Source organism: Tiliqua scincoides, chromosome 5, assembly GCF_035046505.1.
Source record: "Tiliqua scincoides isolate rTilSci1 chromosome 5, rTilSci1.hap2, whole genome shotgun sequence".
Lineage (NCBI taxonomy): Eukaryota > Metazoa > Chordata > Lepidosauria > Squamata > Scincidae > Tiliqua > Tiliqua scincoides.
In genome coordinates, this window is record NC_089825.1 from 14,623,089 (window position 1) to 14,640,753 (window position 17,665).

At 42.2% G+C, this 17,665-nt stretch overlaps 1 protein-coding gene across 1 annotated transcript in view; it reads left to right on the forward strand.

Annotated features, from left to right (window-relative positions):
• The window catches only part of CUL2 (cullin 2), a 47,031-nt gene extending 41,286 nt beyond the window's left edge, over positions 1-5,745 (forward strand). Inside the window, exons 18-21 of the mRNA XM_066627328.1 lie at positions 105-307; positions 1,651-1,752; positions 4,335-4,451; positions 5,152-5,745. Of these exons, the coding sequence (XP_066483425.1) occupies positions 105-307; positions 1,651-1,752; positions 4,335-4,451; positions 5,152-5,283 (554 nt within the window). The 3' untranslated portion in view covers positions 5,284-5,745. The remainder of the gene's footprint in view (positions 1-104; positions 308-1,650; positions 1,753-4,334; positions 4,452-5,151) is intronic.
• The last annotated feature ends 11,920 nt before the right edge of the window (positions 5,746-17,665 follow it).

Here is a 17,665-nt window from a genome sequence, read left to right on the forward strand (position 1 = left end):
TAACACCTGCCCACAAGATGAGAAAAGATTTGCTTGTAATAGAAATAATTACTGATAAATTGCTTCTTAAACTAGTTTATAAAAATGTATGATTTAATTTGCAGGTGAGGTCAAAATGAATTATTTGTGCAAACCGTACGTAGCCATGGTTACAACATACCAAATGGCAGTGTTGCTTGCCTTCAACAACAGTGAAACTGTCAGTTACCGAGAGCTTCAAGACAGTACGCAAATGAATGAGAAGGAACTGACAAAAACAATCAAGTCATTACTTGATGTCAAAATGATCAACCATGACTCTGAGAAGGTCTGTCACTAAAAGGACATGTAATATTTTCTTGTCAGAATGTCTTTGCTTCTGTCTTTTACATGTGTGTGCTTTTCTTTGGGAAAAGAGGTAAAGCTAACCATGCCTTCCATCAGTATTGCCCATGTCTGCATAGAAAGGTATATCGTTCACATTTTGAGACAACTGGAATCCTATCCATGAGTGCTGGATACACAAGAATGCTCTATAAGAATTTTTTAATTACCTTTGGGGCACTACTGAAAAAATAGCAGGATCCACAGAACCATGTGACTACAATAACATTATTATTTCAAAGCAGTACTTGGTAATAATATTTTAACAATTGACAGCACAATCCTACTTACCCACTCTACCAGTGCAGCAAAACCTGGGCCAGCACTAGTTGTCGCAAATGTGCTATAAAGCATGTTTGTGGCACTGCATGAGTAGGCAGCGCCATCAGGGCAGCCTAAATCTAAATTCTACTTGAATCTTTCTTACCTGTAAGCATCATTAGGTTACTCCCAGCATTCCCTGTAAGAAGTTCATGCTGGTGTGCAGACCCCTCCTGCAGTTGTGTGGTGTTGTGTTGAGTTGCAGCACCACTTCTGGATGTTCAGCCATGATGTAATTGCCATGATGTCACTCCCAGGTTACCGAGCTCTGAGCTGCACAGAGCTCATTAGGAAGGTGCTCAGTAGGAAGATGCTCACTTGGCTTTGCACCTTAGAGGAAACAGTGGTTACCCCTAGACAAGGTACTGGGAAGTTAATCCTAACATAACTTTGAACAGGGCTCCACTGCACCATTTGTCACAGAAACACAAGCATGTCCTGAAAACTGTGCCTAACCCTAGACTAAAAGGAGATTATCTATAAGGAAAGGTGTATTTTCCCCTGGAACTTTCTGTAATTTCACCTGGGAAACCCAGGAAATCTGTTCCTGACTTTTCCCCCAAAGTGTTTACTTCCATATTTCTCAATCTTGTCTCATAAGATTGATATACTAAAATGTGCTCTCATTGTTTCCAGTTATTAGGTTTACTGTATTTTATTCCCGTTAACAGTTTTGGGGCTTTCCTTTTTAATACAGTCATGTTCATTTTAAAATCAGTCATGTGTATTAGGATATTATTAACTTGACTGATTTTGGCAACCAGATTGTTCCGCAAAGAAGTTAAATCAAGTCTGGCAAATTGAACAAGTAGCAATATGTTTACATGTCAACAGCAGATATGTGAACCATATGTAATTGCAGATTTTTCAAGCAAGCTGTTCACTGTTCCTAGAAAAACAAAGTAGCTGCTAAAGTGTGTAAAACCTTTGTACATCTGTGAAATATATGTTCTTTTCTCAATGCAGGAAGATGTTGAGGCAGAGTCTACTTTTTCATTAAATATGAACTTCAGCAGTAAACGAACAAAATTTAAAATAACCACATCAATGCAAAAAGATACGCCACAGGCAAGTATTGTTAACCTCTTTGATTAGTCTAGTCTGAAGTTCCATGAAGGATGTAAAACTGAAACAGATTTTTAAAACTGGTGAAAGTAATGAGAGACAAGCACGAGTATTGCAACAAAGAGACTAGCCGCTAAGTTTGCCATTCCAAGTCAATCTAGATTGCAATCCCATATCCACTCCTGAGCAGTGTAAATAACCTGCAAGCAAGTCATAGCACCCTGCAGCTAGCTTTCCCTTTCATTAGCTCCTCATGGCAAAACTTTTTAAATGGAAGCGATTTGGGGAAAATTAGACTAGTTTCCCAAAAGAGAAAATGGGCACCTCTTGCAGAAATAAGGCAGTCAGTAGTGTAAATAAGTGTTGGGCCTCAAATTAAAAGGGTAAATACATTTTTAGGAGAGAGAACAAGAAATATTCCTGAATCCAGAAAAGAGGACGCTCTCACAGGTAACAACTACATTAAAGAAACCTTGTTTTTTCTCTCTGTGATATTTTCTGGTTTTCTTTAATTTTTGGTTCTTTTCAGACTTTCCAAATGTTTCTGCTCTCTTCAAATTCAATCTTTTTTCTAATGCATCCAGTCTTTAATCTGTGTTGTATTTTATTTTCTTGAGCTTCATACTCTTTCTTTGCCCAGAAGCTATCAATACTGATTTCTGTTAAGCATTTCCCAGCATATTTACAAGCACATACAAATTGCCTGGTGGATCAGACCAAGATCAGTCTGTCCTAGCATTTTCTTTTCAACTGTTGCCAGTCAGATGCCTCTAGAAAGAACCAGAGAATGGTAGTAATGGCTTTTCCCTGTTTGTCCACAGCTTCTTGTTCTTCTTTGTGTTCCGTGTGCATTAACAAGTAGTGCAATTTTGCACATGCTTATAGCCAACCTCAGTAGCTTCCAGAGCTTTGTTAAGCATATTTCCCCAGCTCTTGTATGAGGGAAATTCCATCCATGCTTTGAGGGTGGGAAGAATGCCCAGTCCCTCTTTCGAGGGAGGGGCCTCAAAGTTCCCCTGCACTGATGGTCACAACACTTGGCTCCTCTGGTTGGAGATATTAATTTCGTGGACAACCATGTCCACAATAAAAGAAAACTTCCAGGCAGATGAAGAGAAACAGGGTTTTGCCCCAAGTCAGCACCTGAGAATTGGTCCTCACTTCCACTGGAGTGGTCAGCACCTCGTGCAAACCTGTCTTCTTCTCCATGACTGGCATTGGCTTTCTTGAAGCCAGATATCAGTCACACACCCTTTCTCTTCAGAAAGCCAGTGGGATCAAGTTGACCCTTGCAGGGGGCATGGAAACTGTCATACATCTCACTCTGGATGGACAGCCAGTACAAGGGCTCCTCCAAAAAGAAGGCATCACTCAGAAGCCAAGGCTGCAAAAAAGCATTTTGGGGCCTTAACATCAATGTTATCCACTTCAGTGACTCATATGCGAACTCCAACAAAGGCTCTGGTCTCCCAGGTCATTCCTATTGGTGACCTGGTCTTAGAACAATCTGTCACGATCAGCTTTGACTATGCCATTGCTGGGTTCTTGCCCTGGATTGGTCACTCATCCAGAGCTCTGTAGAGCAGCAAAGTAGTCCACTCCATCTACCTTTATCAAACACTATGCCTTAGACATGAGTGGTCAAGAGCTGACAACTTCCTGGGTGTGTGATTCTGCAGAACATTTTCTCCAGATCAGCCTACACCAGCCTACTGGTAAAAGAAGCTCGCTAATCTCCACTATGTGTGACTGCACAAAGACCACAAACAAGAACAGGTTTTTTTTATGTGTAAGTAGTTATTAAGTGGTCATCTGGGCAGATATTCAGATGCACTCAGGAACAGGGGCAGAACACTTGACAAAGCACTACAAACTACTGACGTTGGCTCTAGATTCCACCATACGTCTGCATAAATGACCACTTAAGGAATTATTGATACAGTAAGCATCCTGTCCTTTTCAGAGGTGTATAGCTAGTGTATTTGGAAGTTCCATTTAAGCTATTATTCCTAATGTCAGTTGAAAGATGCATCCTCCATAAATTTGTCTAACTCTTCTTTCAAAGTTAAGTTAATAGCTATCTCTGTATCTACCAGGACAAAATTCCACATTAATTATGCATCAGCCATCCTGCCCTTTCTGCATATTCCTTTTATGCTACTTTTAGAATTATATGAGAAGTAATGTTTTTATTTCACTTCTCATTGTTCACTGTTTTGATAAACCTCCACCATGATGTACTTCAATTTTTTTTAAATTTAAAAAAGCCAAACTGCCTAATCTTGTCAAAATCAGATTTGGGTGATTTTGAAAACTCACAGTAGCTGGAGGGGGAGAGGGCATCCCAGTGGTCGCCCATCCTGGCATTGATAGAGCTCATGCTTACTTAGCTTCCAAGAGCAATCTGGCATTAGCTGTCCCCAGACTAGTGCAACTATAGTCCCCAGCTCACTGCACTGCAACAGAATGCCTGACTTGATTGTAACTCCATGATTGCGCTCCTGGTGTAAGCGCTACAACTAATTAACTGAATTGCTCTTTTCTGAATTATTTTTCAGTCTCTTGCTATTCTTTGTATATTGCAGGAGATGGAGCAAACCAGAAGTGCTGTAGATGAAGATAGGAAAATGTACCTTCAAGCTGCTATAGTCCGTATCATGAAAGCACGAAAACTGCTGCGACACAATGCTCTTATTCAGGAGGTAAGAATGTTTGCACGCCAGTAGTGTAGCACAGAACATGTACCTTGCTGGTGGGACTGTTCAGAATGTAGTTCTTAAGTGCAATCGTTTAGCGGTAGTTATCGTGATTCAGCTGGTATCCCTGTGTATTAGGAGCTCCGGTTTTAGAACTGTACATTTTAGAAACACAATTTGTGATACAAAATGCCACACTCCTATACCCTTCAGTCCCTAGCAGTTGAAAACCAAATCGAGTTGTGCCCCTAAAAAAATTTTGGGTTTGGAAAACTCTCCAGAAACAACAAATTCTATAATTACATAGTGTAACCTTGTGGCGTAAACTCTGCTCACAGGCAGTTTTGGTTCACATACTGATTGCATAGAAAAATGCAAGTGTGAACCAAGTAGTGTATGGAAACAGCTGGTAACTCTTTCCTTACCTTCAAGTAAGTGGTTTAGTCCAGCAATCCTTACCATGGGAATCACGGCAGCTATATCCATTCACTGGTAGGCTTACCTATGCGCTATATGAGGTATCCTCTGATGAGAGCTTAGGACTGCTCGTGTGCAAGAGGTTGTGTGAATTCAGAGAAAAACCATGAATGATTTTTTTTAACATGATTAGAAATGACATTTGGCTTTTTCAAGTTTTTTGAAACTCATTTTTAAGGCTGTGGCGTTTGTAAAGACAGCTTTCTGTGTCTTTGTTGTTTTTGCACAGGTAATTAGCCAATCAAGAGCTAGGTTTAACCCAAGTATCAGCATGATTAAAAAATGTATTGAAGTTCTGATAGACAAACAGTACATTGAGCGGAGCCAAGCCTCAGCGGATGAGTACAGCTACGTAGCATGAGGTTACTACCCTGCAGGTATGGTTGTGCGGAGATCATTGCTATCACTGCTTGGTGTGTCCTGTGGGGAAAAAGCAGGCCTGTTGTACCTCCATAATTGGTCACTTGGCAGCCCCTGTTTTTCTGCTGTTTACAACATCACCAGTGCCACGTCATGAGCGTCAATGAAAAAAAAGCCTATAGATATTCCAAGCTCATGTCATTATGACATTTCTTAAAACTTTACGAAGAGAGGATGAGTGAAGTCTTGCTGAAATGTGGAAACTTTGGTTGGATACCATGCTTCCCCCCCACTCCATCCCTTCATTCCCCCCTCCACGTTTGCAGTTGATGTTTTTTAATGTATCTTAAAAGACAAAGTTAAAACAGACTAAATATTGTAATATGGCAGATAACATAATAATTGTATCTACATTAAAATGTAAAAAAAACCTGATACTGCTGCTTGTCAAATAAATAAAGAAATGGAATAAGTTGTGGTGACTTGATTTTTAAACCATTAACAAAACAAGTTTAAGACCTGTATTTAAGACTGCAGTCCCCTGCACACTTACCTGGGAGTAAGTCCCATTGAACCTCCTGCTGCTGAAAGGGACTTTACTGACCAACATTTGAGGGTGCAGCAGACCCAAGTGTTGCCCAGAGGTAATGGCTTTGCAAGTTTAGGAGAAGGGAATGAGAAGCTGGGTTGGAAGCCAGAGAAAGGTAAAACACAGGTGGTGTAATTGCCTACTGAATTCTTGAACATTCCAGAAGTTCATTCTTATGGCCTAGTACTTAACCCATGAAGAGAGAACTTTTGAACTTCTGAAGAACCAATATTTATGGTTTTCCTTATCCAAAAGCCTCCCCTGCAAACCATCTATCAACTGACTGTGAATTAACAAAAAGGGAGGCTAATGCAGTTCTTGGACGCGTCTGCTCTTTTGAGTTTTGCTTCTTGGTGCAATCCAATGGTAGACAACCATCTATCCGCTACCAAACTGGCTGGAATGCTCATGTGCTCTGACCATGTGCAAAGGTCTTTTATTTTATTTTGGGTGGGGGGAAGGGAAAGGTCTTTGGCTGGTGGCATCATTGGGATTTTCTTTGTGTTTTGCTAGACTACTAAGAACAGTAAATTAAATGTGATCACTGGAACTACCCAGAGATGTAGCTGCAATCTAGTAGAAGGTTAGCACCTCTGTCCTGTGCTGGTGGGAGAAGTGTTCATTTCATGTGTTTGCTTTTCACTGTGTGGGAGCAGCCAGCATCTACACATCGTACTCATGAATATGCACCTGTTTCAAAAAATTACCATTATAGAACTGTTAGTCTAGTCTGACCTCCAGCAAACCTATGAGGTCTTGCAACTTTAAGAATATAGGCAGGAGAATGATTAGCAAGCAAATGGTTTGTCCTTTCCAGAGTGCGATGGTGGAAAATCTAATAGCATGGAATTTATATGCTGTGCTATTCCAGAATTTATGTGGCACTTTATAACTCAGATTCTTTGATGCAGGGTGTTTGGGGGAGTTTTTGTTTTGTGCTGAAGCAAGTTTATTTCCATCAGTCTGTTTTGCTGAGTGCTTGGTCTTTATTGCCTTTATTACGCTTCCACTTTATATGTCCACCTCTGCAGCACCCGTTTTCGCCTGAACACATTGAAACTGTATGAGGATTGGCTTCCTATTAGTCCAGCAGGAAATTAAGTTCACTGTGTTTTTGCAAAATGGATATCAGGTTTTCACTTCAGGAGATAGCTCACTGTTGCTGGCACTTGAGGCATTTCCTTTCCCATTAGCAGGCTTTTTGTAAACCAATAAATGGGGATGTAAGCTAAAAGAATGTATTTTACTGAAGCGCACATTGTGCAAGACACCATGAAGCCGTGGAAGAATGCAGCTTTGGCCTAAAATGAACACTCCTTTCCCTGATAGCGGCAAAAGGAACTAGGAAGGCTGCTTTAGTTGCTCTTGTTCTTGGCTTAGGATCTTCCCCATTGTGATATTTCAGTGGTTGAAATATGGGCATGGTAAAGAGTGCACTTTTGGCAATTACCCTTGTGCCAGAGAACAAGCAAATTACCTGTACTGTGGAGTAGAATCTCACTCAAGCTGGTCTGTTACCTGAAATGTAACTTTAAGAAAGGTGCTAGAGTAAAAATCTGGCTCCCTGTTGAAGTTTCTGTTAGTATAGCACCCCACTGTTCATAATACAGTTGTATTTTTCCTTATTTTTAATCTTCTCAGTTGAGGAATTTTAAAATATTCAAGCAAATTACTTGACATATGGAGCAAAATGACCTCATGGTTCTTATGTGGCTGATCTTCTCAAATATTTCATCATGTGTACAACTTGTAAAACAAAAACTGGTAATGAGTCATGAGAAAAAATGGCAACATACTCTGCTTCTTTATACTGTACCTCTAAAAATGCCACCAAAGAAGTTTTCATAAACCTTGTTCATAGTTTAACATTTTTTGGCCACCGAAGCTGTCAATAATCATAGGCACAATACACCTTCCCTGTGATGATCTGTCATGATACTGTCTTAGTAAAGTATCCATAAAGTCAATTTAAATTAACCCTAGCAACTGAAGGGTCATACCTGGGGGAAAAATAGTGACCTGTTCTTCTCAATGAGTAATTCCAGTTGTTACAATAACATTGATATGCCAAATGAGAAGTAGGTAGTAGGAAAAATAGGGGTGGCCTTTTTGAGAGTGGACATTACTTCCTCAATCCATACAGGGAAACAAATATACCCTCTTCTGCCAATGCCCTCTAGTTGAGGTCTTCCTTTTGTTGTTCACCTTTGCAGCCAATACTAAATTTCCATTAGCAGAGGAGGAGAGATTACCTCTTAGGCAATTATTGCTTGCAAGAGGGATAAACACAAGGTTAAGTGGACTGCAGCTGAGATGACCCTGTTTCAGCATATTGAGTGAATGGGAAATACTATAATTATGACCCTCTTGAGTGCATGCTATTTTCTCCAGTATCCATATAACTGCATCCTGCTGCAGCTGTGAAGAAGGCCCCAAGCATGCCTGCAATTGACGTTGGCATTAGCTTACCGTCTCCTTGTTTTCAGGTTTGGAATTGAACACAACCCTAAACTGGCTATTACGCATTATTTCTCAAGCAAAATTGGGCATATTTACTACAGGTCGCTTGCTTGTTAAATGACATTTATTTTGGGCTTACAACATACAAGACCCTTGGTGCCTCTCTTGTTCATGTTCTGAGACCTAACTATTTCACCGGCTCTACTTTTATCCTGGTAAGTGAGCCAAATAAGTTTACAAGGAACCACAGCTCAATGGCACAGGACATGATTTGTAGTTTGCTTGCAAAAGGTCTCCGGTCCAAGCCTTAAAACAGCAAATTAATAGATCCCAGCTCAATAGGGAATGAAGATATTTACCTCCAATGCTGATTAGCAGCTACTAGCCAGAGTAGGCAGTGCTGAGCCCAGGAGAGCATGTCTGATATCAGTAAAAGGCAGCTTCATCCAGACCCTAAAAAGGACAAACATAAGAATTGGCTTGCTGAATCAGATCACTTGAGCCCTATTGCAGCATGAGAACTCCCAGATGCTCTCTGCCTTGGGCCTTGAAAACTTCAGTCAACGGGACCTGCCAAGCAGGAAGAGGAGGTATCATTTGATCAAAACTGGTCAGAAATACCCTTGCCTAGGAGAGAGAGAGAGGCAGGCAAGGAGAGAGAGCAGGCAAGGAACCCTGTTAAAAAATAACGCGTTCGTGTTGAAGCACTCATCCTTATTCATTCTCACACCTAGAAGGATCTCTGGCTGGCTGGGGACAGTAAGCCCATTCCTTCTTCCTGTGTTTATGCTGTTCCTGTGAATGCGGGGAAGGAATAACTTGTCCCAACACGCCTTGCTTTTTTTGATAGCAGTGAGGAGAATTCATGCGAGAACATTCTGAATTTATTGCTGGGTTCAGTGTCTTGCAGCGCAGCCTGTGCTTCTACACATGTTTCAGGTAATAAAAAAGAGAAATCGGCAACAGTAAGGCTTGGACTCCCCGTAAACTAAACTAAGGCTTGGTCTCCCCATGAACCAGAGAGAAAATAAAATGTTTTGCGATGTCCCACTGTGCAGAGACATTCTCTGTGGATAATGTTCTGTCAGACATGTCAAGTCTCTATTTTCATTTGAAGAGTTACATTTCTTTCCATCAATTCAAAGTAATTTTTCCCCCCAACAATCTAAGCAAGTGTTTGAAAGCGGATGAGGAAGATTTTGACAGTTAGAAAGTTGAAATAAGGCTACATGTATGAACATTATCTGCCTCTTGGTTTTGGCCCATATACTTCAGATTGTTCATTTCAAAATCACATATTGAAAACCAGAGGTGTGATCACAGTTGCACGGCCACCTCAGAGATACTCCAAGCCCTTTCTTGAATGTTCAGTTTTCTTTCTCAAAAGGTTTCAGACTAATTGCTTATTAAGAAGTAACCATAATTCAATAGCTGATTGAGCCACCTCTACATTTTGGCTGTTCTGCAATGATTCCTCACCCTCTCCAATCCCTTTGCCATGAAATTTTGGGTGATGGGACTGTACAGAATGCTTTTGCACTTAGGGCACAGTCTGTACCTGGTCTACTCAGAAGTAAGTCCTATTTTGTTCAATGGGACTTACTCTCAGGAAAGTGTGGTTAGCATTGCAGCCTTACTCTCACAACCTTGTGCTGCAGATTAGCCTGAAACATGGTGACTTGTCCAAGATCCTTGAGCAAGATGCAGCCTCAAAGCAGGGGATTAAAACAAGAAGCTGCGTTCATGAGTGAGCCAGACCTCACAGGCCAATTGCACATTCTATTCATGTCTTAATAAGCACTATCTCCATCAAATTTGGTGCATTCACATATAGATACATTCACATATATACAGTATTATCAGTTGTTTTGTTCCTGTTAATACCGGCAGTCCTATAAAAGACCTCTGACTAGAGAACTGGAATCACTTCTACTGAAATATTTAAAGGGCAAAAATAACCAAGACTTTTGGAAAGTAACAAGTTTATTGTAGTGCAAGCTCTTGAGAACTGCCTCCCTGGCATACTTAAAAGAGAGTTTTAAATATTGGAGGGCAGAGTGTTAATTATATGAGGTACTGCCAGACACTCCCAGCATTCGTATTCCCACCTGCATAGACTGTAAAGGTTTACCCTGTGTTTAAAATCAATGCAGATAAGTTTCCTGTTGGCAATCACAGTGTTGCTGCCTTTGTTTCCTGAGTCTATTCAATTGCTGGTGCTTGCCAGCTCATAATTGTCATGTTGTGAGGGGCTGTGCCAACCTGCTTGGCTGAGACTGCCATTTTCTCTAAATAGCCCTTGGGAAAGATCATGGGAGAAAGTTGAAGCTCAGCTTCAAACAAGACATCCCCCTAGGTGGATTTTCCTTGAACACTCTCCTACTTTCTCCCATCAGTTTTAAAACTCCATAAGAAATGCAGATTATTTTTTGTAGCCAATATCAAGGTGTGACCCATGTGACAGTCCTGAGAAATGTAAACCATAGTTGTGTTAAAAGTCCAGTTGTACTCTTTGAAATTTACCTCATGTCAGAATGGCTAGGAAATCAGGAGCCTGGTTCTATCCAGCTTTCCAGCACTGAGGCAGCCATGTCATGCATCTTGTGGGAGTGGGGCAGTCACAGAAGCCTCCTCTAGATAAGGGAACATTTGTTATCTTAGATCAGGGCTGCATTGTGGTTGCAGGTATCTTGTGTGCTCCCTGAGGCAACTGGTGGGCCACTGTGAGATACAGGAAACTGGACTAAATGGGCCTGTGGCCTGATCCAGCAGGGCTCTTATGTTCTTATGCCTTGGTACTGGAAAGTTGAATAAAATTGGGTCACTCGGTGTGTTTTGGCTTGCTTGCCTGTGTGGTTGGTTTCAGGTGACTCCAGTGTTCACCTGTATATCTTTTATGTACAGTATTCTAATTGCTGTTAGCCACCTCCAGAGAGAGGTGTATCTAGGTGCTAACGCCATGCAGGCAGGTAGACCTGGATTCCACTTTAGGAAGCACAGTGGAACTGGGCTCCAAAGACTACTCTGGCTGTTACCACCCTTCCTCACTTTTTGCCTCCTTTCCTGCTCATTTGCCCCCTCTGCCTTTGGGAAGGGACCCACAAATTCTTGTATACCCTGATAAAATTCCTCTCAGAGGCCCTGCACCTAAGGTCACACTAGATCAGGGGTGTCCAAACTTTTTGACAGGAGGGCCACATCATCTCTCTGACACTGTGTCAGGGGCCGGGGAAAGAAAGAATTAATGTACATTTCAAATTTGAATAAATTTATGTAAATAAATATATTAGAGATTGAATTTATATGAATGAATGAAGGTCTTGCAGTAACTCAAGGCTTATAAAAAGCCTTGCACAAAGCAAGGCCAGCCTTTCCTTTGCTGCTGCATCACAGATGTGAAACAGCAAGTAGTGGAGGGAGCCCTCATCCCACAGCTCAAGAAAGAGGTTGAACAGTTGGCCGTCACACAGATGGTGAGCAGTTGCGTCAGACCAGTGTGGACTCCAGCAAGTCTCCAAAGGGCCAGAGGCTCACTGGAGACTGGGGGCTCCCAGCGGGCCGGATTGGGAGTCCTCGAGGGCCACAAGGGCTGGGGTTTGGGCACCCCTGCACTAGATGTTAGTGTGTTTGTGGCACACAAAAGGTTTGTGTGTACCAATTGGGTTGTACCAAAGTCCTATAATGAAGGGGCCAATTAAAGTACCTTATGGATTTGCAAGAGCAGAAATCAAATCCTCTGCCTGCATGATTCTCTCCTAAAAAAATCTCACCCCACTTGTTTGCCCAAGGCTTGAAACAACTCTCACCAGGAAAAAAACAAACATGGTTTTGGAGGGGTAGGGTTGGGTGTGACCCCTTCTTCCTGCCAATGCTGTGCTTGAAATTCAACTTCTTCAGGAATTTGGCATGACCCAAGTTGGTCATAATTTACTCCTCTCAAAATATTTTGTAGGGGGAAGAGGCCATAGATCAGTATTGAAGATGCTTTCCAGGCAAGTTTCAGGCCAAAGGGAATGTGTGAAGCTGTCTGGCCTCAATCCTTGGCATCTCCAATAAAAGATCGGTTGATGACAAAAGTCCTGCTTCCTGTCAGAGTAGACAATACTGGACTGGACGGACCAAAAATCTGCCTCCATAGAAGGCAGTTTCTTGTATTCGCATACATATGCTCATAAGGAGGCATTGCTTTGTTGCAGATAGATTAGGAAGCTGAAACCCAGAGCAGAGTCCTGTATTATTTTGTTATGCTAACCATTCCCTTGCACCCACAGACCCCACTTTGTGCAGAAGCCTGCTCTACCGTCTGCAATGTGCTCCTTACATTCTTACCTCCCTATATCCAATAGTCTCCTGGGATGCAACCGAGTTCACTGAACAGCATTATAATGTGCTGAAGTGCATTGCATCTCTCTCTATTTGGCAGCTGCCTGAGATCATTATTTTCTTTGTTCACTACTCCTAAGAGGCTAAAAGGGGGGAGGGGAGCAACTCCTGCTAGTCCTACTTTCAATTACAAGATTATTGAACAGAATTGAATTGTAGAAAATCTGGTGTTTTGCCAGATTCCAGATCCAAGTTTCACTTAGAGAACTTGTACCTACTCTAAGCTAAATAGTTCCCCTTCATTCCCCAACAATAGCACAATTCTACGCTGCAGCCCTGCTGAACCCCACCACCAGGGTAGCTCGCCTGTTCAACCTGCAGAGGTCCTCCTTCCTCCCCTCTCCTGCCAGCAGCTTCTCCAGCCACTACAGCAACACCTTGGTCCTCAGCAGGTCTTGGGCGTGGCAGCCACACACCAGTCTCCAGCAGTCTCTGTTCCAGCAGTCTCCAAAGTCCATTCAGTCAACAAGTCCAGTAATCCATCAGCAAGTTCATTAGTTCCACAGTTCATTAATCTATTAGTTTTACTTGTTTGCTTCCTTCTTCAAGCTTTCCTACTACTACCCACACCCCTTTTCCCACCTGCAGGTGCTGCTTTTAACCCTGAGGGCTTTTTTGCCTCCAAGTGGCTGCTGCAGCTGTGTAGCACACTCACTGCAATCTAAGGCCCTGGTGTTAACCCCATGCTTGCCTGCCACAGCAAGGGGCTACTGTTGACACCACACAGTTTTGGAGACAGTTTTCACAGGGCCCCAGGTTCACAGCCAAGGTTTGCAGAATCTAAGAGATAAAATGTATTATAGATTTTATTGCAGCATGGAAAGCAATCAAAATGTGCGCTTAAAAAGAGCATGTGAGTTAATGGACCAAATGGATCTAAGCATATTTTACTAGATTGCATGCAAGTCTAGATTACCATGCAAGTCTAGATTACCATGTTGCAAGGAGCCCTTAGGTGCAGGGAGCAATTGATCCACTCGGCTTAAAGCCAGCCCTGACCAGGATCATCTTAGCCTGTCCAATGGAATTTATATCTTCACCATGACTGGATGGTTCAAGACTGGCCTAAATTGCATTTCAGCAGTTGATTAGTTGCTTCAGTGTATATATACTATTCTCTGGTGAAATAAAAACATAAGAAGAGCCCCGCTGGATCAGGCCAAAGGCCCATCTACTGTGTTTCTCCGAAAATAAGACCTATCCCAAAAATAAGACCTAGTGTGTTTTTTGAGAATTGCTGAAATATAAGACCTACCCCCAAAATAAGACCTAGTTGTGATCTCTGTGCGACAGGTTACTCAGCTTACTTCTGAGTAGACAGGGTGTGCAGTGAGTGCACGCAGCACCGGAGGGCACCCAACTGCTCTTAGTCGTGGGGGGAGATGCAAACCCTGCAGCCTGCATTCCCCCGCCCAGGCTGAGGGCAGCAGGGAGGCTCCCATCACCGACAGCCCACATAAAAGGAAGTTGTGCCCACCTTTGCCCGCAGCCAGTGCCTCCAGCCCGATTGGAGGAGCTTGACTCTCTCTCCTCGCTGACTGACTGACACGCTCACTTGTCCAGGTGCAGAGCAGCCCCACAGGCACTCGGCCCTTCTCGACCCTCCCACTTTGTGTCCTTCACCGTGGAGGTGCCAGCAGTTCTGCTTTCCTCAGCATGCTGAGCAGCAGCTTTAGGCTGCAACCCTGGCCACATTTTCCTGGGAGTAAGCCCCACTGACTATAGCGGGGCTTACTGCTGAGTAGATATGCAGAAGCTCAGGCTCACAGGCTACAATCCTAGCCACGCTTTCCTGGGAGTAAGCCCCAGGAAATAAGATAAGACCTACCCCGAAAATAAGACCTAGTGTGTTTTTTGAGCCAAAAAAAACATAAGACAGTGTCCTATATTTTTATATTATATTTTCGGGGAAACACAGTAGTTCACTGTGAGATACTTCCTGTATCTCACAGTGGCCCACCAAATGCCTGAGGGAGAACACAAGACAACAGACACAACCTGCGTCCTGGTGTCCTCACCTGCATCTGGCAATCAGAGGCAGCCTGCCTCTGAAACCCAGAGCTTGCACATACCTACTATGACTTGTAACCCGTAGTGAACTTCTCTTCCAGAAATTTGTCCAATCCCCTCTTAAAGGCATCCAAGTAAGATGCCATAACTACTTATTGTGGCAAAGAGTTTCACAAACTAATTACATGCTGGGTAAAGAAATATTTTCTTCTGTCTGTCCTAACTCTCCCAACACTCAACTTTCGTGGATGTCCCCTGGTTCTGGTGTTATGCGAGAGGGAAAAGAGCGTCTCTCTATCCACTCTGTCTATCCCCTGCATGATTTTGTATGTCTCAATCATGTCCCCCCTCAGGAGTGACAGTATCGGGAAATGCGTGTCCCAATACTAGAATCTGATCCTTTTGTAATGCCAGGTTTTCTGACACTAAGATTTGGCATTGCACTCTGTTTATTAAGTACAAAGAAACTTCATGGGAGCACCTTAAATTATTTAAGAGAAGGCCGTTTGTGTAGCTCATTATGGAAAAGTGGAGATGAAAACTGGGCTGTTCAGTACAAGCTATTTATTTTCCTGGTCCCCTGAGAGTTTCACTGTGTGTTTTAGAAGCCCTTTGACCAAAGGCAGAGTGATTAAATTTTCAGCCCTGGAGATGAATATTTTTTAACACAAGAAAAAAAAAAAGTGGAGAAACCACATCAAATAATTAATATTCACTTTAGGGAAAGAAATACAATCCACGTGCTTCAGTTACTTGTGCATTTGTGGCTGGTTTTGGAAATGAAAGCTTTTGTGCCCTTTCTATGCTAACTGTAATACAATAAAATGTTAAAGCAACATTTGCACACTTGGGAGGTGATTAACATGTTTCACTTTTGGGTGGCAGATCTTAAGTCAGAACTGAATAAAGCCTTCATTTAAGAGCCAGATTCAGCAACAAAAGCATTTTCTTTAACCAGAGTAGTTTACTTAAAACTTATCTTAATTTGGACAATGCAAAACAAAATCTCTGAAGTGTTCAACTTCTCCCCTGCAGTGCAATAAGAGCAGTAAAGCAAGCTGCTGCATCAGTACCAATGAATTTTAGTGGTGAGAGACTGAGCCAGGGTTTGCGTCACCTGGTATGAGGGCTCATTGCATCACCCTCATGATGGACCTCCTCCCATACCAGACCATATAGAATAAATTAAAATATCATATGCACTGTCTAAATGCAGTGATATCACTAGGGTTATTGGACATCACCTTATTGGTGCCCTGCTATGTCATAATAACACCTCATTGGCTCTTGGAACAATCAGTCTCATTGGTCAGTTTTGAATTAAGAAAATTCTGTTTTTGTTACATAAGGCAGTTGTGTTTTCTTTTTCTGGTTAATTGGCCGTAACATTTGATAGATTATGGATAATTCAACAGTTTTTTTCATTATATTCTGCATTAAATTACCTTTCCAATGAATTATAGCATGAGTGTATTATTCCTAAGTACAAATTTTCCAGAAGGTTTCAAACTTTTGGCCACTAGTGGTGTAACCCCCCAAAGGTGTCACCTGGTGTTGTCTGCACCTCCTGCACCCCCTAGTGATGCCACTGAACTGAGCTGTTAATCAGGAGGTCCCCAATTTGAATCTTGTCTTTGCTGTGAACTAACTAGACAGCCTTAGGGAAGTCACTGCCTCTTGGTTTCAGCTCCCTAGCTGCAATACTGGGATAATAATGCTGAGCTCACAGACTTGTTGTAAGGACGGCATCAAAATATGTGAAGCACTTTATGCACACAGAAAGCTCTACGCTTTACTAATGTAAAAACTTATGAGTTATGAATGGAGGATCCAGGACTCGGAAGGGGGCAGCCTAGAACGGTGCTGAATTAATAATAATAATAATAATAATAATAATAATAATAATAATAATAATAATAATACAGGTATTTATATACCACCTTTCTTGGTCCTCAGATTTCTCCTTAGACTTTATTCAAGGCGGTTTACATAGGCAGGCAATTTAAATCCCCGTAGGGATTTTTACAATTTGAAAGAAGGTTTCTATCTTTCAAGAAACCACAACATTCGGATGTTTCTTTCTTGATCTGGTCGCACATTCTGGCCTCCATCCCCCAAACTCAGAGCAGATGGAATAGCTCGGCTAAGCTTGTCAGCTGCTTCAAGGTCGCACGGTGCCGGTGGCCTTGAACTGGCGACCTTCGAATGTTATCTTCAGGCAAATGGAGGCTCAACCCTCTAGACCAGACCTCCTGCCCAATGGCCACAACTTGCAGCCACTCCCCTCACGATTCCATGCCACCTCCTTCTTCATCAGGAGGAGGTGGTAGTTGTTTTATTTTTTAAGTGAAAAGCTGGTGGAGCAATAGACCAGGATGTTTGCTGCCATTCTGCCTTAAATATTCTACAGTACTCAAGAGTTTGTCTACATATGGGCAGAACATTAATCTTGCTATCAGAAACTTTTGTTCTTGATACTGTTATATAGACTTTCACCCCCTCCTTTTTTCTCATCAGAAAATTTCTGTCTGGTCAAGAGTGGGTATCAAAAATAACAGACAATGTATAGGGTTGAGCTGTGTCAGGCACAGAGATTAATCTTCAAAGCAAGGCAGGACTGCAGGAAGCAGAGGTGCAAATTCCAAAAAATCTCTTTGAGGCATCGTTGGAATGTGTCACTGGGATAACGAAGACCCTTGACAGGACCCTTATGCTAGGAATAATCAACTACATCCCAGCACAGAGTCTTTTCCGTGAGAAATCCTCTCAGGTAAAAGAGGTTCAAGTAGCAAGAGAAGAATTATCGAGGAATTTCATCCACAGAGCTGTGGCCTGAGTTTTACACACTTCAAGCAGATTGCTCCAATAGTAGCCTCTTCACCTCTGCTGTGATTTCTGCTGGTGCAAGAATACTTCCCTCTATCACTCTCGTCGACCGTTA